General features: G+C 38.9%; 1 protein-coding gene across 1 annotated transcript; it reads left to right on the top strand.

Annotated features, from left to right (window-relative positions):
• Positions 1-24800: 24800 nt before the first annotated feature.
• LOC145995361 (protein GVQW3-like) lies at positions 24801-25388 on the top strand. The gene has a single exon (XM_083131969.1). It carries the CDS (start codon positions 24801-24803, stop codon positions 25386-25388), a length of 588 nt encoding a protein of 195 aa, XP_082988095.1.
• The last annotated feature ends 1970 nt before the right edge of the window (positions 25389-27358 follow it).

Raw genomic sequence — 27358 nt, 5'->3', positions numbered from 1 at the left:
GAGTACTCTTTACTATTGGTAGGAGACACTTCGATTAGATTCTCAAATGCTCATCTGCAAAAGGAACAAATAAAAATAGTTTTAACGTCGTATACGAGACTATGAACTTACAAAACATGTTTAAAAAATATTGCATATTACATTGTTACAACCTTCGACAAGTTGAGTTAATAATGGAACTTACAGATGTTGTGTAAATGGATTTGAAAATAATGGATCTAATCGGCACTATAATGCTTAACGATATCGTCCTGTTATTATAGGGCTGTTTGGTTCACGATATGAGCTCACTTCAGTGATCTAACTTTATAATGAATGTTAAATATGATGAGCCTGAAACAGAATTTTGCAAAGTAATTGTTAGAAATATTTTCATAGTAGATTGATGATTGCAACGCTTTATTGAGTGAGGTTCCTCCAGGTTCGAATCCAGGTTTCATGTATGTATTTATATCATTATCTTTGTTCCAATCATCCATTTTATCAAATCATTATTCATCATCATTGTCCCAAGGAGCAGAAGTTGGAGGTAATATAACAGAAATACATTATGAAATGGAAATTCAGTTCCTACTATATTTTTATTTGAATTATTATAGAAGACCAGCCAAGAAGCGAAAAGCTTAAAAAATCTTTTTATCTGCATGGAATGTTAATAGTAGGCATCCATGCTAAATCATTTAGTCATGGGTCTGACAGAAAAACTAGGGTGGATGCCACCAAAAATTTCGACCTTATAGGTCATTTCAAGGTCATATTCTGACCATAAAAGGTCAAATTTCAAACTCATCCAAATACGTTCATGTAATATATCAAATTAAAGGTATGGACGAGACAAACTGTTTCGTGATATTTTTAGGTCAGAATATCGATGTCAGAAGTAGTCTTGTGGGGTTAAGTTAATCAGGGGTCAATCCATATGAAATCATACCAGCTGGTTGCTTGACCATTTTTAAAAAAGTTTATTTTTTGAATGGTGTGAGCCTCATATATTGACAGTTCAGAACCACTCTTATTTTATTTTTACTATCACCGATTTGAAGATGGCGGGCATTTTTTTATCATGGCGCGCGTCATTTTCTCCATTCGTAAGCATCAGCGGCAACTTTTTTTCTCAGCTCTGGTAAGTCCTACGACAATAAGACAAAATCTGTGATGTTAAGCACATTATAGGCTACAATTATATTTCTGTGTAATTTTCTTAATATAATTCCTTCATAATAAATTTTAAGGTTAAAATTGTGTATTTTAATCGCTCAAAATGACATTTTCGGACATTTTTTTGGGGGGGAAGGCAGTTTGTTTGATACTTGGATTTTTTTGTGCAAGTACCTGTGTACCAATAGAGTATGTCAAAATTATTTAAAGCTTGAGACTTTAATATTTATTTTTCTACAGGGTCATAAACATGTACTTTTTGTTAAAAAAATCCAAGTTCAGGGTTAAATATCTCTGGTGGGCAGTTGTTTAAAAATCTGAAATTTGTACACAATACAGTACTTCAGGATAAGTAACTTCAGTAAAAATTTTGAGTTTGAGATTTAATTGGTTTAGGAGATACAAAACTCGTGAAAAATTCAACATTTTGCATTAAATATGGCATGCCTAATTTCATTTCTTATTAACATTTTGTGTTGAAATCCTGCAAACTGTAATTTGGAATGTCAATGAACAACATTACAATCCTGAAATGGCTCTGCAATAAAGTATATATACGAGGGCGTGCTGAAAAGTAACGCTTCTTATGTTTTTATTTTCTTTGTTACCTTGTAAACGCATTTTGGATTTTGAGCAACCATACATTGCACATATAAGACTTTCCAGCTTCTCCATTGCAGGTTTCAAACTTCTATCGCCAGGGGGTGCTGAACTATTGCGAGGAAAATGGCAGCATGTAACCATGCAATGTTGGTGAAGCGCCTGAAGTAGCGTGCAGTGATCGAGTTTCTAAACGCAGAAAATGTGCTACAAATTGACATTTATCTGAGACTGAGGGAATATTATGGGGATGAATGTGTTAGACATCAGTACTGCGCGATCTTGAGTTTATCATGCTCTTAAAGAAAATCCACAGCTGAAAAAATCTCAGCTATGTGAGAGAATGGAGTGAAAGGCCAGGAACTAGAACTGATGTAGGTCATCGGATTCGTGTTCAGCTGAGGTTTTCTTTAAGAGCATGATAAACTCAAGATCGCGCAGTACTGATGTCTAACACATTCATCCCCATAATATTCCCTCAGTCTCAGATAAATGTCAATTTGTAGCACATTTTCTGCGTTTAGAAACTCGATCACTGCACGCTACTTCAGGCGCTTCACCAACATTGCATGGTTACATGCTGCCATTTTCCTCGCAATAGTTCAGCACCCCCTGGCGATAGAAGTTTGAAACCTGCAATGGAGAAGCTGGAAAGTCTTATATGTGCAATGTATGGTTGCTCAAAATCCAAAATGCGTTTACAAGGTAACAAAGAAAATAAAAACATAGGAAGCGTTACTTTTCAGCACGCCCTCGTATATATACTTTATTGCAGAGCCATTTCAGGATTGTAATGTTGTTTGTTCATTGACATTCCAAATTACAGTTTGCAGGATTTCAACACAAAATGTTAATAAGAAATGAAATTAGGCATGCCATATTTAATGCAAAATGTTGAATTTTTCACGAGTTTTGTATCTCCTAAACCAATTAAATCTCAAACTCAAAATTTTTACTGAAGTTACTTATCCTGAAGTACTGTATTGTGTACAAATTTCAGATTTTTAAACAACTGCCCACCAGAGATATTTAACCCTGAACTTGGATTTTTTTAACAAAAAGTACATGTTTATGACCCTGTAGAAAAATAAATATTAAAGTCTCAAGCTTTAAATAATTTTGACATACTCTATTGGTACACAGGTACTTGCACAAAAAATCCAAGTATCAAACAAACTGCCTTCCCCCCCAAAAAAATGTCCGAAAATGTCATTTTGAGCGATTAAAATACACAATTTTAACCTTAAAATTTATTATGAAGGAATAATATTTAGAAAATTACACAGAAATATAATTGTAGCCTATAATGTGCTTAACATCACAGATTTTGTCTCATTGTCGTAGGACTTACCAGAGCTGAGAAAAAAAAGTTACCGCTGATGCTTACGAATGGAGAAAATGACGCGCGCCATGATAAAAAAATGCCCGCCATCTTCAAATCGGTGATAGTAAAAATAAAATAAGAGTGGTTCTGAACTGTCAATATATGAGGCTCACACCACTCAAAAAATAAACTTTTTTAAAAATGGTCAAGCAACCAGCTGGTATGATTTCATATGGATTGACCCTCAGGCTAAATTTGTATACACGGGAGTCCTACATAGTGGACCATTAAAGAAGCAAAAAGAGCATTTTTAAAACATTTAACTGTATGGAATGATAATGTCAGACATCCATGCAAAATCAATCAGTCATAGGTCTGAGAGAAAAACTAGTCAAGGTTCAAACTCACTGGTATTCACAGTAAACTATTTAGTACAAACGGCTACTGAAATTCAATCTGATATTGAAGCAAATATACGTAGCATAATCAGGACAAATTATGATTTCTATGAAGCTCTGTGTCATCCACAATTAAATTATTGCCCTTGTACTTGCAAGTATGGGAACATTTATCTGTACCGGTACTCATTTGGAAATTCTCAGTAAACATACAGACTTGTGTTCGATAGACGGTAAGACTTTAGTCTCATAAATGTTAGGGTGTACTTTTACACTTTAAATATATACAGCATCAAGTTATTGGACGAAATGCACTCTCATTATGAGCCGTCTTAAATTATAAAAGGACAAGAAAACAGAAGAGCTTCATACAGTTTACAGAACCGGTTTTCTGACGTGTTTCTGTAAAGCAAGATAACAGAACTGTGTCCGAAACTTGCAAACATTCAGGGATCTCACATTACATTTATTCGAATCAAACCTAACTTAGTCTGACCTACTTAATACATATGAATATTTCCTTCAAAAATAAAGAGAAAAACTCTTGTAGAAAATACGTCAGAAAGTAGTCGTTTCAACCATGTACAAGGGAAAGTAAAAAACATTTGAACTAAACTACTGATTTGTAGAGGCACATATTTTTGGTAAATAAAAAAGCAAAATTTCGGTACAAAAACAGATCCAATTTCGGGTTCAAAAGCGGTAAATAAAATAAAATTTCGGTGTTATAGCGGTGAATGATCACATCAAAAGTGCTATATAAAATTACATTGTGGTTTTAAAATTGTGAATATAATCCTAAATTTGATTTAAAAACTGCAGTTATTACACAAAATAAACTTAACCCTTATAATAGCATATTTACCAGAGTATTAAGTTTATTCCTGTGTAAAGCGGTCCATTTTTGCTTCTCAAACATTTACAGCAGAATTAATCAATTTTCCGTGAATTGCATAACTCACAGGATACTTCGACTTCAGAAAGTGTCGCGTCGGTATATAAACGGTAAATTTCGTGTTTAAGAGTCTATTTCGCATTTTGCAGTTCATTTCGCATTATTTCGTGACAAAACAGGGTAGAAAAATGCACCTCACACCTTTCAGAAACATGAAAAATGAACATTACAGCATGTTATTTCATATTTCGTGTTTCCGTCAAAAACGAAATTTGCATGCTTCTACTGATTTGTAATAAACATTCGGATGTTGTACATGTGAATAGCACGAGTTTCCTAGGTTTGGAAATTAACTTACAGGACTAAAAATAGAGCATTTTATGCAATATTGATTTAATGATATTAGATATATACTATATTAAGATACGTATATTTTATGCTATAGTAATGATCTCAAAACGGTAGTTATTAGGATTATGCCTAACGTAAAATATAACATTCTATTCTGATTTTACATTTACAAAGAATTATCAACTTCGTTTGGAAGTAAAAAAAATCATGCAGTGTTTTAATATATTGATAGGTTCAAGCGATATTCTCACCGAAATTACATCACAAGATATTTCTTCAACATGTAAATAAATTAGATATTTTGCCTATATTTCAAGCATTTTGCTTTTGGTGGATAATATTTAGCAACAAGCAATTAAGTATTAAGACTTACCTTCGAGCTTGTTCAGCTTTTTTAACATCCTCCGTGGAATATTTGTTCCCTTGTTCTTGTATCTGTACGGGATTCGATAAGCTTGATTTGATTGTCACTCTTTCAAGAACTTGCATTGATCATATCGTTAGAGAACACGGAATGAAATCTTGGCAACAGTGTATGCTAAAATCTGCATTACGGAGTATATTGCGAAGAAACGCCACTTCAAAAATTTTAATGATACCCATTACTTTCTGAAGGAACGAAATGTTTTCATTTTTTCACATAGTATTTCAGATGCTTGCGGGAAGAACATGTGATCTTTGTTTCACCACGAAATCTTCCATGCTAGTCATAAAAGAAAGAAAATGCACCGGTACGGTATTAACAAAACTAGAGTGCGCGTCAAATCTCCTGCATATGACCTTGAACGACTGAACAGCACCAGCGAATCACGGACGTGCAGCGTTGCCTAGTTCAGAAGCTGTTTCACCTCGCTACTAAATCGTGTACCTGGCGCTCGGATATAAATAGATTATTTCAAGTGTCAGTAGTTCAACAGATGGAAAGATAATGAATTTGCGAGTATGTACGAAAAACAAGCGTGATTGTAGCTTATACCGTTCCCTCTGTAGAAGCAATGTTATTATAAACGTATTTGCATTGTATCCTTTTTGCTCTCCCTTCGTTCCTGTTGCATTCTGAAACTTTCCGATTAGCTAAGGGAACAGGGCACGTTCGTTCCCAGTGATGGCAGAAGAAGTTGACGAAGAGGATACCGTCATTGTTCGTTTTTTTTTTTCATGTGTTTAGTGGGTGTGTGCAGCATGTCGTTGAGTAAACCAAGTGGTAGTGATGGCGAGAGAAGAGGGAAAAATACAGTGTTGTACGAAGCCAGGCACGACAGGTGATTTTTCAGGTGTACATTTTTTTTAAAAAAAAAAAGTGTTCGAGTGACGAACAAAGAAGTAAAATTGACTTTAAGAAGTGCCAGGATCTAACAGCTCAAGCGTGTGGTGTGAATCAAGCTACCGTTTCTCGGATATGTTCGGGGGCAAAACAATGTGGATCGGGGCCTGCTCCAATGTTTCAATAACCTAGACTAGAAAGCACATTAACATACCGAAAAGAACGACAAATTTAGATGACTTTGAAAAAAGACGTAGTTCGTAGAACAGTCTTTGAAATTTACGATCGTGGCGAATTTTCTACTACCAAAAAGATAACGTACTCTTTACGGGACAAAATATCTTACAAAGGCTCTACAACTTCCACCTTGAGAATATTGAAAGAATTATGCAGTCCCTAATCAGGTATGTTCTTTTCTCCCATTATGTTTATTATATGTTATATTATCTAATGTTCCGTGCTCTCCGTGACAAGGCGTTTCGCTCGACCACGCTGTCTCTTTCCGTGTGAGATTTCGACATGGCACCGCTGCAGTGCGCTGCTATTGGCTATCGCCATATGCAGGAGATTTGACGCGCACTATACCACTTCAGCGCCATCTGTACGAAGCAGTTTGAACATGACGGAGATCTTATATTTTCTGTTATTTACTTAAATCCCTTCAATCCTAACAAAATTATAAGGTTCACATGTTCTAGTGAATAAAACAATCTTTTATATCGGAAAATTTCTTCCTTACCGAATCTATATTAGTTGTACGGTTATCCTTAGAAATTTGGGCCTATGCTTTAGCATGGCTTTAGAACCCCCTTAAGGCAAAGTCAATTAAAAGAAGTCTTACTTCTCTCTCTCTCTCTGGTAATTTATATTGCATTACAGAAAAGAAATACATATTGCGAGCGAAGCAAGAAAATTTTTAGATCCAACTTTTTTGTATTGAAAACAATATTGATTTAATAGGGCGCAAATAATTCTACGGGGCGCCATGGCATTCTCTCTTTTACAACTTTTTTCATTTACAATGTTCGTCTCCCAGGGCCGACTTCCGGCGGCCCCTAACTACGGCTCGGAACTAGGTAAGAGTAAGGAAAGGAGGCATTCGAGCGAAGCGAGCAAGAAAATTTTACAAAATGTATTTTTATTTGCATAAAATTTGAAATCGAAAGAGGCAATTGTCCCTCTGTGCCCCCCTGAAGGTGCCCTTGTCCGTCAATAGTTGCCCCCTAGAATTGATTTCCTTCCAAGATTGGCCGGCAATGCCTTCCTGCCCTCCCCCCTCCCCCCCGCCCCCCCCCCCGCGGTTGCGCCACTGAAGTAACATGGAGCGACGTGAAATATAAAATACACACGCAACATGTCTAACACTAAATTACATAAGTTTTCTCTCAAATGTGCACTCTCTCTTTCTTCCAAACAATTATTCATACATTTTAGATAAAGTCAATAAAGAAGGATACTTCAATACTTCTCCCTCTGGTAAATTACAATGCGTTACAGAAAAGAAAATATATTGCGAGCAATGCGAGGAAGAACATTTTTAGATCCATTTTCTTGCAAACTGAAAACAATTTTGATTTAATAGGGTGCAAATAATTCCACGGGGCGCCATAACATTCTCTCTTTTACAACTTTTTTTATTTAGATTGTTGGTCGCCCAGGGCTGTCTCGCGCCGCCCCCTAGCTACGGTTCTGAAATTGATAAGACTAACAAAAGTAGGCATTGCGAGCGAAACGAGCAAGAAACTTTTTACGAAATGTATTTTATTTGCATAAAATTTCAAAATAAGGGGAGGGCAATTGCCCCCTGCAGGTGCCCTTGGCCGTCAATGTCCTACCCTCCAGAATTGATTTCCGTCCAAGGTTGGGGGTCAATGCCCTCTGCCTCCCTGTGGTTGCGCCACTGTGTAGCACACCAATCATTATAAGTTGTTTAACTTCAATAAAATAAAAACTGTAATAGATTTCTCAAAAATCGAAATAAATTGATTTTTTGATTCCAATAGACGTGACTGTTGGGAACAGTGAAGCAGATTAACCTACATGTCCCCAAACAGGCAAGTAGAGCACTGCTGTTTCACCTTCCATGTTTGCTAATTCTCAGCTCTTGGGTATCTCATAAAATTACACAATGTTTGATTCATTTCATTCCAACTTTGTAAATTTATCAATAAATTTTAAAAAAGACCTTGTGAGAGGCGCTTCGTCATCCTTATCTTTGTTCGCCCCCTCTTCGCCTCCTATCTGTTGTATCCTTCTAATCTTCCTTCGGCTGCCATCTTTTATCGCATCCATCCTTGTTCCCCCCTGTCTCTCGTTGCTTCTTTATCATTCGTCGCCTCTATCTTTCGTCATTCTTATATTTGTTCTCCTCCTGTCTCTCGTCGCCTCCTTATCATTCGTCGACCCTATCTTTGTTCATTAATATCTTTCTTCGCCCCCTTATCATTCGTCGCCTCTATCTCTCGTCATTCTTATCTTTCTGCGCCCCCTTATCATTCGTCGCCCCTATCTCTCGTCAGTCTTATATTTGTTCGCTCCCTTATCATTCGTCGCCTCCTATCTTTCGTCGCCCCTATCTTTCGTCAATCTTATCTTTGTTCGCCCCCTTACCATTCGTCGCCTCCTTCTCTCGTCGCCTCATATCTTTCGTAGCCTCTATCCTTCGTCATTCTTCTTTGTTTGCACCCTTATCATTCGCCGCCCCCTTAACATTCGTCACCCCTATCTCTCGTCATTCTTATCTTTCTTCGCCCCTATCTTTCGTCATTCTTATCTTTGTTCGCCCCCTTATCATTCGTCGCCCCTATCTTTTGTCATTCTTATCTTTGTTCGCCACCTGTCTCTCGTCGCCCCCTTATCATTCGTCGCACCTATTTTAGTCACTCCTTGCATTAGTCGTTAAGCTTCCTCCTCCCCATAACGGTTGTTCTTCGTAAAATACCACAATATTTGCCTTATTGGATTTCAACTGTGCACATGGACGTCCGCAAGATTTTTTCCAGGGAGGGGCAAGGAGTTTTTTTTCCAGGGGGGCAAACAAGTCACATTTCCCCCCAAAAGAGTGTAGTTCCCTAAAAAAACATTGCATAAATTTGAATTTATGGTGTTAATGCAATAATTAACACATATTAGTGTGGCTAAAATGCAATTATTTGTGTGAAATACATAATTTTTGGTTGACTTTCATTTTCCAGGGGGGGCCACGGCCCATGTCTGTGCATATTATTGAAGAAATAAAATGAGGCCCTTAAGAGTCTGTCGCCCCTCCGTCCCCCTTTTTCCCACTCTTGTATGTTTCTTAATTGACACTATGTGTAATATATTTCATTCCAACCGTGTAAATTATTTATCAATATGTGAAAAAATAAAATAGGTCCTTGGTGGAAGTCGCCCATGACGCTCCCTCAAGAGCCCTTGGTTTAACACGAACACATAACTCGATGTGAGAAGTTTGACGTGACGTGTGTGATTCACCATGGAATCGTGTGTATGTTTTTCGGTGGGAATGAAAGGACATTTCCCGTGAACTGTTTTAAGCACGCGATAATTTATGCTATTGTTTTTGTGTAATTCACAATCTATTTGTGCTACAGATTTCGATTTATTTCTATATTTTATTTACTTTCAAAATCTTTGAGTGACGTCAGACTGTTGAAGTACACAGTCCCGCCTTGTATATATTAATCTTGTTGCTGACGACACGTTAATAGTTTTTATAGTTTTCTAATCTGTGGTTTTCTAGTCAAGTTTTGACTTATTTAAAGAATGTTCTAATTGCAAAATGCACTCTATAATTTTGTGCTGTTAATGTGTCTTTTGTGCATTTTGTTATTATGTATTAATGTTTTTACACGATTTTGCGTATATAATTTTCATTCTGATACTAGTCGTCTGTGGCGACAAAAAGAGTATAAATACGAGCCAGTCGACCCAGATTCTGAACCATTTTTCAATTATTCTTTGAAGTGTATAGATGTCTAATGTGCTTCGCTTAGATTCTCCTTGGTGCCCGTTGGGGTGTGGTTCGTGTGGGTGACCTGTGTAGTGTGCAATACACCTTACGGCCCTCTTGCTAAACACAACTAGTTTTCGCCCCAGCACTTGTTGAGGAGTTTGCTTATTTGCCATGTTGAGTAATTATTTCAATGTTCATTTTTGTTATGTGCATGGTCCCGAGATTCCTTGGTGCTCGTTGGGGTGAGGTGGAGGACTAGTATGGGGTGCAATACACCCTACGGTCCTCTCGTTTGTACACAATTCGTTTTCGCCCTGGCACTTGTTGACGGTCTCTGTGCGGACAAATTTGTTTGATTTATTATTGTCAGATTTCGAACCCTAATCCCTTCTTGAGACCGCTGTCTCGGGGTGTGATATTGTCTACATGTTCTTACTTTATTTTGTCACTGTGTGTCTTGACTGACAAGCAGTTTGAGTTGATATATTTTGATGATATCATTTTGCCCTTGTACACTTATGTACATATATATTTTTTGGTAACAGTCTGTTATAGGGAAAACACAGTTCTTCATTTTTACAGGAGAAAGTACTTACGGAACTGAGTTTCTGTAGACTTTTGAAAAGTCGTGGAAGTGTTTTTTCCCTTCGTTCAATTTATTCGGCCGGTAAAACATGTATTTTTCTACATTAATATCTCTCCGATGCACAAAAGCTCTTGCCTCCATTACCTTCGACTACGTGATCCAAATGTTCCGTGCGTTCGATGACGTAACTCCCGGTCAGTGTTTCCAACGACGCCATGTTTTCCCAGAACATGACAATTTTAACTATGTTTGCCTAACCTAACAGAACCTAACCTAACCTTGCCGTGCATAGTTCGTGGGGCTATTTATGAATGGTTTGTGGGGCTATCCGTGCATGGTTCGTGGGGCTAATAATGGTTTGTGGGGCTATGCGTGCATGGTTCGTGGGGCTATCCGTGCATGGTTCGTGGGGTTTTGGAACCCGGAAAGAATACAAAATCTCTAACACGAAAGTATGATTTTTTCGGTTAAGAAGGTTGGAAACACTGCATACCCACAGATGATAGACAACGCTAGTCAAGATTTGCCCGCCATATTGCGCGTAAGGGAAGCGAAAAAGCAACGAACAATAAATACTCGTAATGTAAAAAATTACAATTACTTCAGTGAAAAAAGCAAAATCCCACCTTAAATAATGTTTCGCAATGCATAATAGGTAAGTACGAATGTAAAAAATGACGAAATGGACGAGTGAAATGTGTTTTCCCTATAACAGACTGGTACCTATTTTTTAACTGCATAATCGAAATAAATAGATTCTGAATCTATATGTTAAACGTAAGTAGTGAGTTTTGTTTCGACTGCAAATCTTAATGTTTTTCCATGCTCTGAGAGATGTTATTTGTATACCGTTATAGAGTCTCATGTTGTTCATGCATTAATGTATTGATAGTATTATTATTGCTACTATTATCCTATTGTTGAACCTGGCACGATCGTGTCAAGGTTTAACATAGTGCGGGAGTAAAAGTGGCGAAAAGTGACCCCTCGCCCCCTAATCACCGCTACTGCTGAAAGGTGTTATTTGTATACCGTTATAGTCTCTCATGTTGTTCATGCATTAATGAATCGATAGTATTATTATTGCTACTATTATCCTATTGTTGAACCTGGCACGACTGTGTCAATAATTTGGCGTCCAAAGCGTGGGGTCACGACTACATTGTACAATAGCTATGTGAAACTTTTGTAACGCGTTTTAGATTTGCAGTTGGCTCAGAACTTTTGACGCACAACAATGGAAAAGAAGATATTAAGAAGTGGAAGCAAAGCTTCATATGTTGATGAAAACATAGTTCATGTGTTTAGCTGTGATACTACATCAAAGCTTGATGATACGTTTGCTTGCACTGATTGTCACAATACTTTTCATTTGAATTGTGCAAAGTTAAAACCACCAAAGGAAAGTAATTCTCCTGGTGAATTAAAATGGCTCACATGCAAAGAAAAACTTGCAGTTCCTATTGTTCCTGTTACTGCCGATGTGCTAGCGTCTTTGTAGTGAATGGAAGCTAAAATGAAAGAAATATTCTAGTTGGTTGGTTGGTTGAATTGGTGTTTTAAGTCCACTTTATGCACAGTAAGGCTAATTGGGACTAGATCTACAGTTTAAAGTGGGATCCGAACTATGTGCCTCCAGCGGGTATCGAACCCGGGACCCCTTAGAAAATTCTAGTAATCTAGGAACTAGAATCCAGGAGAAGATTACAGAAAATGCTAGCAATCTAGAATATAAAATACAGGACAATCGAGCATGTTTGAGATCAAAAATGCTAGAACAGTCTAGTAGTCTGGAAGCTAAAATGCAGGAACATTCTGATAGCTTGGAGGCTAAGTTACATGAGAACTCCAGCAGTTTAGAGGCTAAATTCCAGGAAAATGTGAATATCTTGTAGCACTAAAACTGGGGCCTCCCCGATGGCGCAGTGGTAGCGTCGTCGCCTTGTAATCAAGGGGTCCCGGGTTCGATACCCGGTGGAGGCTCACAGCGGTTCGGATACCACTTTAAACTGTAGGTCCAGTCCAAATTAGCCTTACTGTGCACAAAGTGGACTTAAAATACCAACTCAATCAATCAAACACAACTAAAACTGGAAGAAAGTAGTCGAACTCTTGAGTGCCGGCTGGAAACAAGGCTGGAGGAGAAACTGTCCCAGAATTATTCACAACTCGCTGCGTCCAATTCAGAGATGGGACAGAGGATCGAACACCTGACTCTGCAAATATCCGAGGGACAGTAGAAATTGAGGGAAAGCCTTGAAATCGAGATAATGAGCCTGCGTGAAGCATGTCAGTCTAATTCTCAGCAGCTGGAATCTAAACTCCAGGAAACAGTTGTTTTATCAAGGGGAAGAGACTGAGCAGGTCAAAGAGGACTTCCGAAAGGAAATTACTGAAACGCAGAGTAGTTTTAGGGAAGAAATGTCCAGAGATTTGGAAAACCATGTGGCCAGTGTGGTAGATCAGCTGAGATAAACCCTGAATTTGCGTGTTGTAGAGACAGTGGCGGAGAAGCTTAAGGCACGGAGGGTGCCAGATAGCCTGATGAAAAATGGAAAAATGATATGGAATCCAAACAAGGAAAGCTCTCTTCAGACATGCGTCACCTTTGTGACGAAGTGTCTCAGATGAACTAGAGCTACCGCGGTTAGACCAGCTAGGAGTGCCTTTTCGGAGGTTGCTGTCTCCTAGTCGTTCTGAGGTCTCTTCGGGGCAGCACAACCACACACGTTAAAAAGAGACGCCACAGAGAGATCGTTTCCAGTTCTTCAGACAACGAGTCGGTCGATTCGGAAAAGAGAAAAGAAAGATAGCCTCGAGATCCTTCAGATTCCGCATAGATACAGGCTGGAGATTATTCCTCGTCTGCTAACTGGCATGGCTTATCATTGGTTCTACTCCCATAAGAAGGATTTCCACACGTATTCAGACTTCTACAGGGCGTTTAAGAGGCGTTTTGCTTCTTCAGTGGCAAAAGAAAGGGAGTTGGCATCTGTAAGGGCCAAACGGTACAACAAAAACAGCCGGACCCTGTGGCTGAGTGGTTAGTACGCCTGCGACGCCAAGTGTCCGCTCGGGCATGGTTGTGTGTGTGCATGTCTATTTATCATTTCATCACTCATCCCCTTCTTCGCAAATTAGACTAGAGGCACAAAATGCGAAGTAAAATCAAATAAATCAAATCCAAACAACAAAAACAATGACAATAGTTTGGAAGAATATGTTTGGTCTGTATACTCGGCTTACAGAAACCTGAGTAGCCACTACACAGAACAGGAGGTGGTAAACCTCACAACAGGCCAACTGCCTTATAGATTGAAATAATTGCGTATGCCCCATGCTCCCGCTACTGTTGATTTGCTTGCAGATTTTGTTAAAATATACGAACAAGCAAAAGAGCAGGATGCTTGGCGAACTACGTGGAGGAAGGAAAACTCCACTAACCAGAATAACCGAGATATTCCAGGCAACTCGGTAAACAGAAACCCGAGGGTTCGTATGGTTCAGAGGCAGAATAATTACAATGGAAATCGCTCTGCAGATCCATATAAACGGCTAATGTGGATAACCGCTGACCGTGCGCGGACCGTGATTTGAGCGTAGATGTGAATCAAGCCTTATAACTAGAGACCGGATGTTTAGGCACTAAAAACATATAAAATAGGCAGGCAAATAAGCACTTATAATTTTCAAAATAGGCAGGCAAATAAGCACTTATAATTTTCAAAATAGGCAGGCAAATAAGCACTTATAATTTTCAAAATAGGCAGTAAAATAGGCATTAAAATACAAATAGGCAATAAAAAAGGCAATGAAATTTAACTCAAAATAATGAAGATAGACATACAAAAAGAAATAGGTGTTTAAAAAATATAGAAACATACCTGTACATTCTTTAAAATTGCTTAAAATAAACCAGGAGCTCATCATTAGAGACAGAAGTCCAATATTGTACCTAATAAATCACTGCAAACAGGAGTCACGTCAGGCAAAAAATTTCCATTGTACCGTGCGTTCATTTCGATCTTCGGCCGAGAGATCGGGAGAAGCGTGGCGGGCGGCGCTGACGGAGATGCCGACATTTGCGGCCTGTAATACCCGCTTATTTTTATGGACATATGCAGACATTTATTTAAAATATTGCTAAATATGCTGACCAAGGCAGTAATTTATTTTATTAAAAAACATAAACTAACGTAACGTTTCAACCTTCTAGCAAGGTCTTCTTCAGACTCTGTATCAAGTACAAAAGAGTCTGAAGAAGACCTTGCTAGAAGGTTGAAACGTTACGTTAGTTTATGTTTTTTAATAAAATAAATTACTGCCTTGGTCAGCATATTTAGTTTTCATAATCATGGAAACAAGGCTTAATGGAGTTATAAATATTGCAAAACGAGCACTAACCTTTGTTATAAGAGTACGGTTTTAATTTTTGTACCTTAGTGGCTGTATGTGCTGATGATTTTGACACGCCCATCTCCTGTGAAACACGGCGTAGAGGTTTGTTTGGAGAACGTTCTAACGCTGCACCAATTTCATCGAGTTTTGCTTCGGTTAGAATCACTCGTTTTTGCTTAGGTGTTTTAAAATTTAACGATCCAGTTTATCGTAATTTAAGGAGAAGATGTCTAACCGTATCTCTATGTGGAGGTGAAACGCTTGGGAATTTATGTACAAATTGGCTACACACTTCCCGACACGAGTCTGTTTTCACGTAAGTGTCATACATAAAAATTCTTTGTTCTAAAGTGAAACTTGAGCTGGCATTCCAATCGTCTCACTGACACAACACACACACACACTGCAATAACACAAGTAACGACAAGTAACCAAGAATAACACTCTTGCGCACAGTACGAAATTAACACGCTCTTGGTATACATCTGCTCGCCACTATATTCACAGCTCTGTCTTAATCTAGTCGTGAAGGAACAAAAACTCGAGCTCGGAGATTTCGGATTGCAAGGAAGCTCACGAAAACCATTGACTTTTGACGGTTTCGTCTGCAGCGTAATCTTGATACAGTGTTGCACATTCGAAACCTCCAAACGATCCCCATCGATACAAAACTTTTTCAAGGATATAAACTTAAGCAGGACGTTACTGGTCAAAACTATGATTAAAATGTTTTATTATCTGTGGCTCTTAACATCGTTTCTAAAGCGTATTTATTTGTGTGATGAATTACAGAAGAACTTTTGGGTGTTATAACACAGGTTAGTGCTCGTTTTGCAATATTTATATAAATGTCTGCATTAGTCCATAAAAATAAGCGTTCATTACAGGCCGCAAATGTCGGCATCTCCGTCAGCGCCGCCCGCCACGCTTCTCCCGATCTCTCGGCTGCAGATCGAAATGAACGCACGGTATAATGGCTACACACAATAGTCTGACAAAATAAATTGTTGGCTACTTCCAACCAGTACGCAAATTATTTAAATATACACTTTATCACTGCACACAGGGTTATTTCAGTTAAAAAATTTACACTATATATTCCACACAGCAGTTCGAACTAAGAAACTGTTTAAATGCATTTCAAGTTTGTACTGTACGGTTTGGCAGTCTCTGAATAAGAAGCACTAATTGTGGTTGCACATCACAACAAGGTATTTCTTCAGGTGATCAACCGACAAGTTATGTCTGCGATCGGACAACACATTTTTTTAGAATTGAAAAAGATCTTTCAACCTCCACAGATGTTACCGGAGCATACTTAAAGCACGCCAGAACATGTGGATCTAACTCAGTTCGTATATTTTCACCTTTCAGAACTTGTTGAATTGCCCTTAATTTGTCCAAGTCCTTATTAGCTGCAATAACTCGCTAACTGTTAATTTTAAACTTCTTGGAAGCATCGGAAACTAATCCTGGGAACAGGAAATTGTATGCACCGAATTCAGTCATGTCCCAATTTTAACGAAAATGCCTAAAATAGGCAATATCTGGCATTTATGAAATAATATAGGCAATATCGTATGAAATAGGCAAAATAGGCAAAATTAAATTGCCTTTAAACAAAGTTAATCCCTCCCCCCTGGCCTTCGCAACATTAGTTTTCATCATATCTCTAACAGGAAAGAATAGGCATTTTGCCTAACATCCGGTCTCTACTTATAACTTACAGCGAGACCACAGCGCTTGTTTCTGACCCAGGCTGCACTCCCCCAACCCAAATAGTGGAGTCGCTGCCGCTACGTCACTTCGTTTCTGGCAGGGATCATCTCCTGAGCGGTGAGCTGTATCAAATCAGGCTAGAATTTCACAAGAAATGCAATGGTGAAGGTTTTCTCGACGTATCTTTAACCAGTAAAAAGTTATGACCAGGGGTGCCCATTGCCCAAGGCCTATGACGCACTTCCGCCCAAAAGATAGAACATCCCCCACCCCTCTCTTTATGCCGAATTATTTACTCAAATTATTTTGGTCAGACAAAATTTGGGGAATAATATAATACAGACATATTTAAGCAATATGTGTTTACTTTAGGTATTGTTTACAATTTAGACATTTACAATGTGTTTACATTAGCTGTCGAAAGCTCGGAACGGAAGCGTATCCGGAAATCACCTAGCTGATTGCTCGAGAAAACCTCTTCAATAGACATTTACATGTTTATTGTATATTACTTTGATATTGATTGAAATAACATTTTACATAAATGATAATAACTTCTGACGGAAAGTTGTGGCAGAAAAATTATTGATAATTGCATCATTTTGCACCAGTTTTAAAATTAAAAGGGGTGAAATTATAAGACTACATAAAGAAAAAGTACAACTCACTTTTGTTTGCTAACATGAAACGTACAAAACTGCTCAGGCGCACTTCCATTGTTACTGTAATGAACCTTATTCTTATCTGTTTGCCTGCGTGACTAAACTTGTATTATGTATGCGAACAGCACGCCCCTTCCCCTTCCAAACGGATATTAAAGGTGGTAAGAGGTGGTGTATAATTTCAACCCCATCACCGCGATCACCCACAGTTGGGTAGAAACACTGTACATAATAACCATAACTAAGAATGAATAACAAGTCAAACGAATGCCCACCCTTTTTGTGTGCAGATATATAGAGAGAGCTGATAGCTAAGCTATACACACCCGGTTATGACTGCGTGATTGTAACAAATGTCTAATTTTTCAGGTGTGAGAAAACAGTGCCAGAATGCTTCTAACTCGTGAGGAACGCATCGAGATCGCACTTCACGTGCCATTGAAAATGATGATAATCAACGACACCCCCAACGAGATGTATAGTGTTGCATGTGACAGTTGCGCATTTACTCCAAAAGTTCCGGGAGACAGGATCAGCCAACAGGCGACGGTAGGATTTGGGATTTGTCCAGTGTGTGTTATCACATGACCAGTAACGCAGATTCTGCTTATTGACTTCACCATGAACATAAAAATTGGCCTCGTCACTGTGAAGGATTTTTGTTCCAAATACTATTCACAATATTCTACTCGACGATCCGAATCATCCTCACTAAGATGATGTCGAAGCTAAAATTTATAGGGGTGCCATTTGTGCGCTTGCAAGATCCGAACGATTGATGATTGAATAACACTACATTCCTGTGATAATCGGCGTGTGCTACGGTTTGGGGACTTTGCAAAATGAATCCAGGACTGCTGTGGAAATGAATGATTGGTTGCAATTTAGACCCCTTTCCATTTTTTATTTTTTTTAAGTGTACTGCACACAATTGAGTAGGAGAGGAACATACATAACTTTTACATGTACACTTAGAATTCCCAAATATTACACTTACATTTAAGCTTTTGATTCCCTGGCTAGGTGGATGCTTTGCCTAGTTTGGGGACAGATTTGAGGATGTTTGTATGGAACAACATGGAGAAAATGCAGTGCGTGGGGGGATGCTTTGTAGAAATTTTCCTAACTGGGAGGTAGCATCACCCCACTTTTCTCCAATTTTAGCACTGCCCCCCCCCAACCAAACTTGGCTCTTCCGGTTATCTAACACAATGCGGTGAAGTTTTCGACATGGAATTTGGGATGCTTAAGGTGAGGAGGGACAATTTCGCACCAGGCATGCATTTATTTAAATATGGTCGGAATTGGCACTGCTACTAAAGAAAATCCAAGCATAATTTGAGAGTATTAATTTCTCCCCATGTTGAAAGTGGAAGCGGTTTTTAAAGTTGATTATTAAGCTAGATACCATGTTTGAAAAATATGATGAATATGTACTTACATAATCCCATGTATTCCTTATGAAGAGACAACTTAAAATTGAAGTTACGGCTAAACAATTGGGAGTTTTGACTATTTCTAGCGCAAATATCATCTTCAATGGGTCCTTTACCCGATCATATATTTTTTTCCGCCATCGGAAGTTTGATATCTCCAAGAAAACAAGTACAATAATTCTCCTATAAGCGTAATGCATTTCTCCTTGCCTCCTACAGCCATCCTGCCAGTGTTGCCAAACCTGATGTGCATAAAAGAGCTAAATTTCACCTTAAATTGAGCTAAGTTGACTTTCAAGGAGCTAGATTTACGAAGGCTGGATAAAGTGCCTCCCATGGTAATTTTAGTTGTCAAGAGGGTGGGGAGGGGGCGCTGCTATTACCGGTAACTTTAAATTTATGACAATCTATTCTTAGTTTTCACCTTCTAGATCTGACGGCATCACCCATCTCAAAAATCGACCGATGGTTGTATGAATCGAAAATAAAGGATTATAACAATATTGTCATCTTCACCTGTCAAGGCGCTATATAAAAGTAGCTGGGGAGGTAGGGGGGGGTGAGACGACGCAGCCAATATAATAGTATCACGTCACGTGCAAAATGTTTACGGATGGCAAAACTTGGTCTCTGTCCGGGGCTAGTGATGCATATGGGAGCAGGGGGCGGGCGCCACAGTTCACAGCCAAGCGAGTGCACGAAAAGAGCTAAGTTGGCAACAGTGCTTCCAGCTGCCTCGGAGAGAAGGACCTAGGAGAAATTGTCCCTCTCCCCCTTAAGAAGAAATTAACTTATCCTTTCAAAGTAAAAGAAAAAGATAACGTTCTCTCTACTTTCTTATGTTTGCTGGAATTGTGAATTCTACCCGAGAGCACAGCGATAAGACGAGCATCCAATTTATGAGTGACAGGTGACGTGAGTTCAAATCATGTCTTCCGTCATAATAGCAATGTCATTACGATTCTTTACACAGAATGCAATGTTTTTCCTTATTCGTAACAAGCATTTGCTTCGTACAAAGGAAAGCATGAGTTTGAGAGTAGATGAGAATAACACACTTAAACAAAACGTCCAGTTGGGAACGTATAAAGAATAACAACTGGATTGCACTTGAAGACAATGTGATTTATGTTTCTCAAAGATCAAAGGCACCGATGTTGGCTCTGTTTTAGCATCATGGAGCCAGAATTTTGTTTCTGGTATTGGAGATGGCGCATTCAGTTTATACGTACTTGTTTCATTTTCAGGTCCCGCAGTCATTTTACAGTTACTTGTCAATATTACAGCTCAACCAAGATAAGAAAACCCCCAGCAAACTCGGGAACTAAAGTGGACAGTCATTTGTTTTCTCATGTCGCTTGCCTTTCGCTTGTGTCCGAGTGTCCCGCGTGTTAACCTGTAGTATAACTTCTCTCCCTCACTTCGTCATCAAACAATCCACAACAGCGTTAAGTACCAGGTGGTTATAATTAAAGTGACGGTGTTCAGAGTGGTACAGCACGGGCTGTAATGAGAGTAGCAGTCTGAAACTTCGTAGATATGCTAATGAAGCAATGCGCTCGCGAATTATGGAAAAAAATAGTTCCAATTCTCGCCACCAGGGTAAAAAAATGGCGCTGTAAGCAGTCAAAACTTGGTATAGTTACAGGAAAAACACTATAAATCGCAGAAAACAATACTCTTTGTAATAAAATACAATTTCACTATTCGAATTACATGAACATTACTAGAGGAAAAAGCGACAAGCGTCACCAACAACAACCAGGGAGCTCACACAATGGTTAGGCAATGTCACCGACTTTGGCGTCAGAGTTACGGAAAATTCCACGTTTTGACTGCTTACAGCGCCATTTTTTACCCTGGTGGAGAGAATTGGAACTTTTTTTTTTTTTTTTTTTTTGCACAATTCGCGAGCGCATTGCTTCATTAGCATGTCTACGAAGTTTCAGACTGCTACTCTCATTACAGCCCGTGCTGTACCACTCTGAACACCGTCACTTTAATTATAACCACCTGGTATTACGTCTCTTCTTTCGTTGTGTACATCATTTTGGTATTTATTACGAAACTGGCAATAATACTAATTTAATAATGAGTCAATAATTTCACAAGGCGCCGCGACCATCACTCCATCCAATTTTTTTTCTTTTTGGTTCCTTCAGCGCCCACTTTGTATCTGCGCTTGTGGCGCTCCTTTGCCTTCCTTTCCCCGTAGCTAATGCTGTGTCTAACCATCAGGGTTGGTTTACATTGGTCAAGTCGGGAAAGTTACTGGAACGAGTTACTGGCCTGTCTGCTCGACTCGACCCTTCTATGCCAAGTAGCTGTTTACACACTTTCTACTCGGCTCCAGCAAAGTGGGATAGTGGTTGTAGCTGTTTGGTGCTCTTTTGACAGAATGATGAGCCAGCCCATCGACGTCGTTGTCGAATTAAAAAAAAAAGCTCTGAAACGGTTCACACAATTTTTTTTCTTTTGTTTTGCGAGAAATGAATGCACGAGGACATGTCTAGAAAGAAAACCAATTTCCTTGATTTTTCTATTCTCAATTGTTCTTGGTTGTACGTAGAACCTCAGTTCTAATACTCTCTGGTAGAACGTAAATTCTTTATTTTCAATTTTACTTCTCCTACGCCAAATACATTAAGTCTCATCTTCTGCACTTATGGGCTCATACGCATGTAGTTTCTTTTGTTTGGACACTCATATTCACGGTACAGTTCTACAAACTTTATGTTCGCCTGTCGGACTTGAATCACCTCCTATTCATGGTTGACTTTTTAAAAATAGAATTACAATTAAGCAAACTCACAACACTCTACGACAGCACAGACTCTATACTCTCCTAAAAAAGAGTTTACATTGACCGAGTGGTCTGTCGAGTTTACGCGCGAGTGAAAAAATCGATGGGAGAGGAAGCAACTCGGTCGAGTCGCTGCCCTCCTTGGACAGCCACTCGACTGTCCTGACTACTGGAGTGAGTACTGGCTCCAGTGTGTTTACACGAGGAGAGTAGCTCGCTTTACCCTACTCGCTCAAGCTACTCTCCCGTCTACTCGACCAAAGTAAACCAGGCTTCACTCATCTTCATTATCCTAAAGTGGCAGAAAAGCGACGCAAAATAAAAATAGTTACCCTTGGCGTTCTTGTTTAGTAGTCCGTGTTATATTTTACTTCACTGCATTTTCATGTATCCGATGCTTGTTTTAGGAGTGAAGGAACAAAAGCGGATGGTTATGACACCCACCGCCACCCCGCTTAGCGAATAATCCAGAGTAAAATCCACTTGATACCATGCTACTTCCAAATGATACACAAAAATTACAGCCTAAATAATGATCATCATACTAATTTTATACCTAAATACGCTAAATATTGGCCCCCACCGAAGTTCAAAGTTCGATCCCCCTTCCTATGGAAATTCTGTGCCAATCTAAGACCCAACATTGATATCCAATATCTGGATATTACCCCTCAACACCCTCCCCCCCCTTTTTATGCTCAAAACCCCCGTAGTAGAATTCCCGTAAGACTTAGCATTGATAGTCAAGAGTTTTACTGTGACCCCTCTAAAAAATGCTTAATCTTCCCACAATAATTCACCTGACAGATTAAAACTTAATAAGAACTGAACACTGCCCCCCAAATAATACTTATTAGAATATATATATATATATATATATATATATATATATATATATATATATATATATGTAAGCCATGTGTGTATATATAAATTATATAATTATACACAAACACATCCCAACACACCCCCAACACACACACACACACACAGACACACAGAGAGGGAGAGAGAGAGAGAGAGAGAATTATTTCATTAAAATAAACTTTTATTACATTTATTCTCACCTACAAAGAAAAGGTGCGTAACGGCACATTTTTAAACTAATACTTTTACTAAGGAAGTGTGTGTGTGTGTGTGTGTGTAACTACACGCACAGTCATTTCTGAACATGCCACAATATATTTGTGTGGTTCTCAAATTGGTAAGCTTCCCGCTTAGTGGTAACGTCGTCGCTTTGTAATCAAGAGGTCCCTGATTTGATTCCCGGTGGAGGCACATAGTGGTTCGGATCCCACTTTAAACTGTAGGTCGAGTTCAGGTTAGTTTTACTGTGCGTAAAGAAGTGGATTTAAAAGAAATCAATCAATCAATTAAATGGGTAAGTTTGAGAAATATTGGCATCATGTTTACATGTCATCATAAAGAAGTGTCTTAGGGAGATGGGAAAAGAGAGATGAAAGAAACTGTAGAGAATGAGGAAGAGGAGGGGGAATTAATGAAGCCACAGAGAGACATAGAAAAGGAAAGGGATGAGAGACATAAGTGAGAAACAGATGAAGTAAGAGAACTAAAAGAAGCAAGGCAACACACACACACACACACACACACAGAGAGAGAGAGAGAGAGAGAGAGAGAGAGAGAGAAATAGTGAGAGAAGTAATTGAGAATCGAGAAAGAGAGAGAAATAGAGAAGCATTTTTGGCAATAGAAAGCCATAGAAAACAGAGAGAGAGCGAGACAGAAAGGAAGAGAATAGAAAAGCGAGAGGTACGAATGGATATGTAGAAGAAAAAGGCAAAAAGAGAGAGAAGGAAACGGAATAGCAGAAGATCGATAGAGAAAGGATAAAGAAGAAACTGACAGGAAATGGGAGGAAAAATATAGAAAAGGAAATGGTCAAGAAGAGATGAAAAGTAAACACGGACGAATAGGTACTAAAAATGAGAAAGTTCGAAAGCTGGGAAGAAGATAAAAGGAAGGAAAGAGACAAAAGAGGGAGAAGAGGAAGTAGGCAATTTTCACTTATTCCACGGGGACGTACATGAGTTGTTATGATGAACACAATAACGCACCTATTTGAAGAGTACCGGAACATTTCTTTCCCGAAAAAAAAGCACTGTATACTACATATATATGTGTGTGTACTTTGTACGCCACATAAATCAAAAATGTTCCTGAGACATTGATGATCTGAATTTAATATAAACATGGTTTGAAACCCTTAATTGTATAATAGATGGAATTTTTTTCAGTAAGTGTGGTTGCTTTAGTATTAATTAATTTCTTTAATGTTATTTTAGTGATTGTGTGTATTCGGAGGATTTTCTACTACATAATCTGTGCCGTATTATTTTAAACTTAGCATTAGGGATAAGGTAAAGGTAAAGTTCCCCCTGCATATAGCACCGTGTCATGAGGCACATTTAGGGCCCCACACACTCTCGGTCTCGGCTATATTGGAAGTGATGTGATCAGCACCACGCTCCTTTACCCCCCCCCCCAGGTACTCATTGATTTGAGGCTGGGTGAGCCCCTTTTCTCTTCAAATTTGTACAAGTCTTCAGCAAATGCTATAGGCATCAACGCCTGTAGGCATTCATGTAGGTAGTGGCATGCCGAAGGTGGAGAGAAGTGGGCATTCTCCCCCTTTGGAACGACATTCCTAAAGAAAAGAACGTCAAATAATGGCAAATTTGCCAAAATCAGGGGTGCCCACAGCCACAGGCGTCCACCAAATATTTTTTTTTTTTGGGGGGGGGTTCATTTACTTTTCTTGTGATGGAAATTTGACTGAATACAGCATTGCACAGAAGTTGACTTCGTTAACATGTAAAAATCATTTCATATATTGCTAAAATACTGATAAAGGACGGGTAGTAAATTGATTGATTGATTGATTTAGTTTATTTTACTTCGCGTTTTGTGCTTCTTGGCTAATTTGGGAAGATGGGGATGAGTGATGAAATGATGAAATTAATGAATGGACATTCACAAACAACCAAGGCCGAGCGGGATTCGAACCAGGGACCCTTGGCGTCGCAGCTCGAGGGTAATATACGAGGTGCACACCAAAAGTACGTGCCGTTTTGTTCTGAAGTCAACATTTCTTCTCTTTTCAGGGAAATAACTATGGCATCGGAGACTTCCATCCTTCGTCTTCAAGCAGTGTCAGTTTTGTGTGCTAGGTGGCAGTAGTTGAGTGACAGTGCCTGAAGGAGTGAGACGTGTTTCTGATACTGCGTGGGGAAATGGAATTTCCACTTGAAGAGCAACGGGTAATTGTGAAATTCCTTACCGCAGCTGGACGTTGTGCAGCCGATATTCATCGCCAACTGGAGGCCGTGTGTGGTGATAGTGCTCTTGCAGAAAACACTGTTAGGAAGTGGGTGCGTGAGTTCAAAGATGGACGAACGAGTGTGAAAGACGAGCAGAGGTCTGGACGTCCGAAAACAGCATCAACTGATGCTAACATTGACCGTGTTGAACATTTTATCATGGAAGATAGGTGTGTCACCATGCAGGAGATTTGTGATACCCTGAGGCTAACAATGGGAACAGTAGAACGAATAATCACCAAAGATTTGTGCCTAAAGAAAGTTTCCTCTCGCTGGGTTCCACGATTGCTTAGTGACGATCAAAAAGATGCTCGCGTTCGATCCAGTGTTGCAAATTTGACACGATTCAGAAGGGAGGGACACAATTTTTTGGACAGTATTGTGACAATGGATGAAACACAAATTCCATTATTCAATCCAGAAACAAAAAGACAGTCGATGCAGTGTGAAACACACGGATTCACCACCCCCGAAAAAATTTCGTCAGGTTGCATCAAATGACAAAGTGTTTTACGCAATCTTCTGGGATTCCCAGGGAGTGATATTGTCTCATCCAGTTCCCAAAGGTCATACAATTACGGGCGAGTATTTTCGTAAACTTTTGGCTACAGAATTTTTGCCGAAATTGACTATGAAACGACCACAAATGGCTAATGGCAATTTCATTCTCCACATGGACAATGCACCGCCACATCGTGCTAATGTTGTGACCTCATTCTTGGCTGACCACGGTATTGAACTTCTGACACATCCACCATACTCACCAGATTTAGCCCCGAGTGACTTCTGGTTGTTCCCAAACCTCAAGAATTCTCTTCGTGGACGCCATTTTGCCAATAGATCATCCCTGGGAAGTGCTGTTTTCCAGTATCTAAAACATACCTCCAAATATGACTATGCCACATGCTACACAAAATGGACTGAGCGATGGCAACTATGTATCAATAAAGAGGGAGAGTTTGTTGAAAAATAAACGCAGGTTATTTCATTGTCTTTCATTTTTCTTGAAAATTAGAACGAAACGGCACGTACTTTTGGTGTACACCTCGTATATATATATATATATATATATATATATATATATATATATATATATATATATATATATATATATATATATATATATAACTTTTATATGTAATTCTGGGCCAAAGAGGGGAGATTACGAACCCCCACTAACCCCCCTTAGACACGCCACTGGGTGTAAATAAAAAAAATAACTTTTTTGCGTTTAGCTAATGCAAACGAGACTCTTCGAATGGCAGCATCTTGCGTCTGTCAAATTATTTTGGGAGGGGTACAAGAGATACAATTCGGATCGTAGGATTCACGGGGGAATCTGTACACCACCCCAAAAATTTTGGGGGATGCAATATACAGTCAATGGCAAATATAATAGTAGGCAAATTGTGCATCGCCATTTTCATTACTTTCATCTTTTACATCCTGTGTTGTTTAAAGGAATGCAATTCTGTTGATTCTAAGCAGGTATTGTCCTCTGCATATTGACTTTTTTTAAATTTCGATTCATTATCTTCACATTGTGTAAAATAGACCAAATGAAAATGATCATGGACAATTCACCTACTGTTTTTTTGCAGTTGGGTGTACATACCCTGTCTGTACCCTCTGCTCCTGTGTCACTGCAGATGAAACTCGTATCAATTTTGTTTTGATATTTTTTACTTTACTTTGTCTCATCAGGTTAATCGCCACGGCGAGGTTGAGTGATGATAATCACTCCAAGACTCGAACCTGGAACCTTTGACAGCGAAATCATAAGTCGACTATTGAACGTGCTCAGTTTGTGTTTAATAGAATACACTAGGTAAAATAATTATATTGCATCGTTTGCTTCAGAAAAAGTACAGAAACAGAAGAATGACAAGGTTATAAACCAAGTTACTTAAAATATTATTAATAGGTTGGAGAAAATGAATGTTTAGATTGTGAATTATTTTTCAAATATGGATATTTGCAAGTAAGGTGTTGTTTATGTAATGAATAACACTGTATTAGATCCTCGAAAATGGTATTAAATTTGTAACTTCAAATAATTTCCAGTATTGCAAATTAGAGCTGGAAACATTAATTACCCCTTGTGGTCGTAGACCAGTTTTGCCTTTTAAAAAAATTCACGGTTCAACCAGCTTAGGCAGGATCAGTTGCGGTTTTGCGGGAATGGTTCATCACAATGCGTTGCAAACTGTGGAATGTTAAAACAACTCAGGCACCACTGACAAACGGGATGTGGAAGTTTATTTAGATGAGGGAGTTCGGAGAGAGCCTGGAACCACTGCAGCAGCGTTGTCAGTTCTCGCCCACCTCCCCCCATCCACCCCTTCAACCCTCTTTCATAGTCCGCACTGCAGGCGAGCAGTGACAGTAGCGCGTCGTGCGGTTGAAAGTGCAATTAATTTGCATGGCCGCCTGTGCTATAGCTGGTAATTACGCTCGACAAGAGGAAGATT

Source organism: Lepisma saccharinum, chromosome 11, assembly GCF_977018435.1.
Source record: "Lepisma saccharinum chromosome 11, izLepSacc3.1, whole genome shotgun sequence".
Lineage (NCBI taxonomy): Eukaryota > Metazoa > Arthropoda > Insecta > Zygentoma > Lepismatidae > Lepisma > Lepisma saccharinum.
Note: the sequence above shows the minus strand (reverse complement) of the source record. Positions and strands in the feature narration are given on the sequence as shown.

Coding starts and splice junctions, on each gene's coding strand:
- LOC145995361 (XM_083131969.1), top strand. CDS start 24,801: ATGGAATTTCCACTTGAAGAGCAACGGGTAATTGTGAAATTCCTTACC.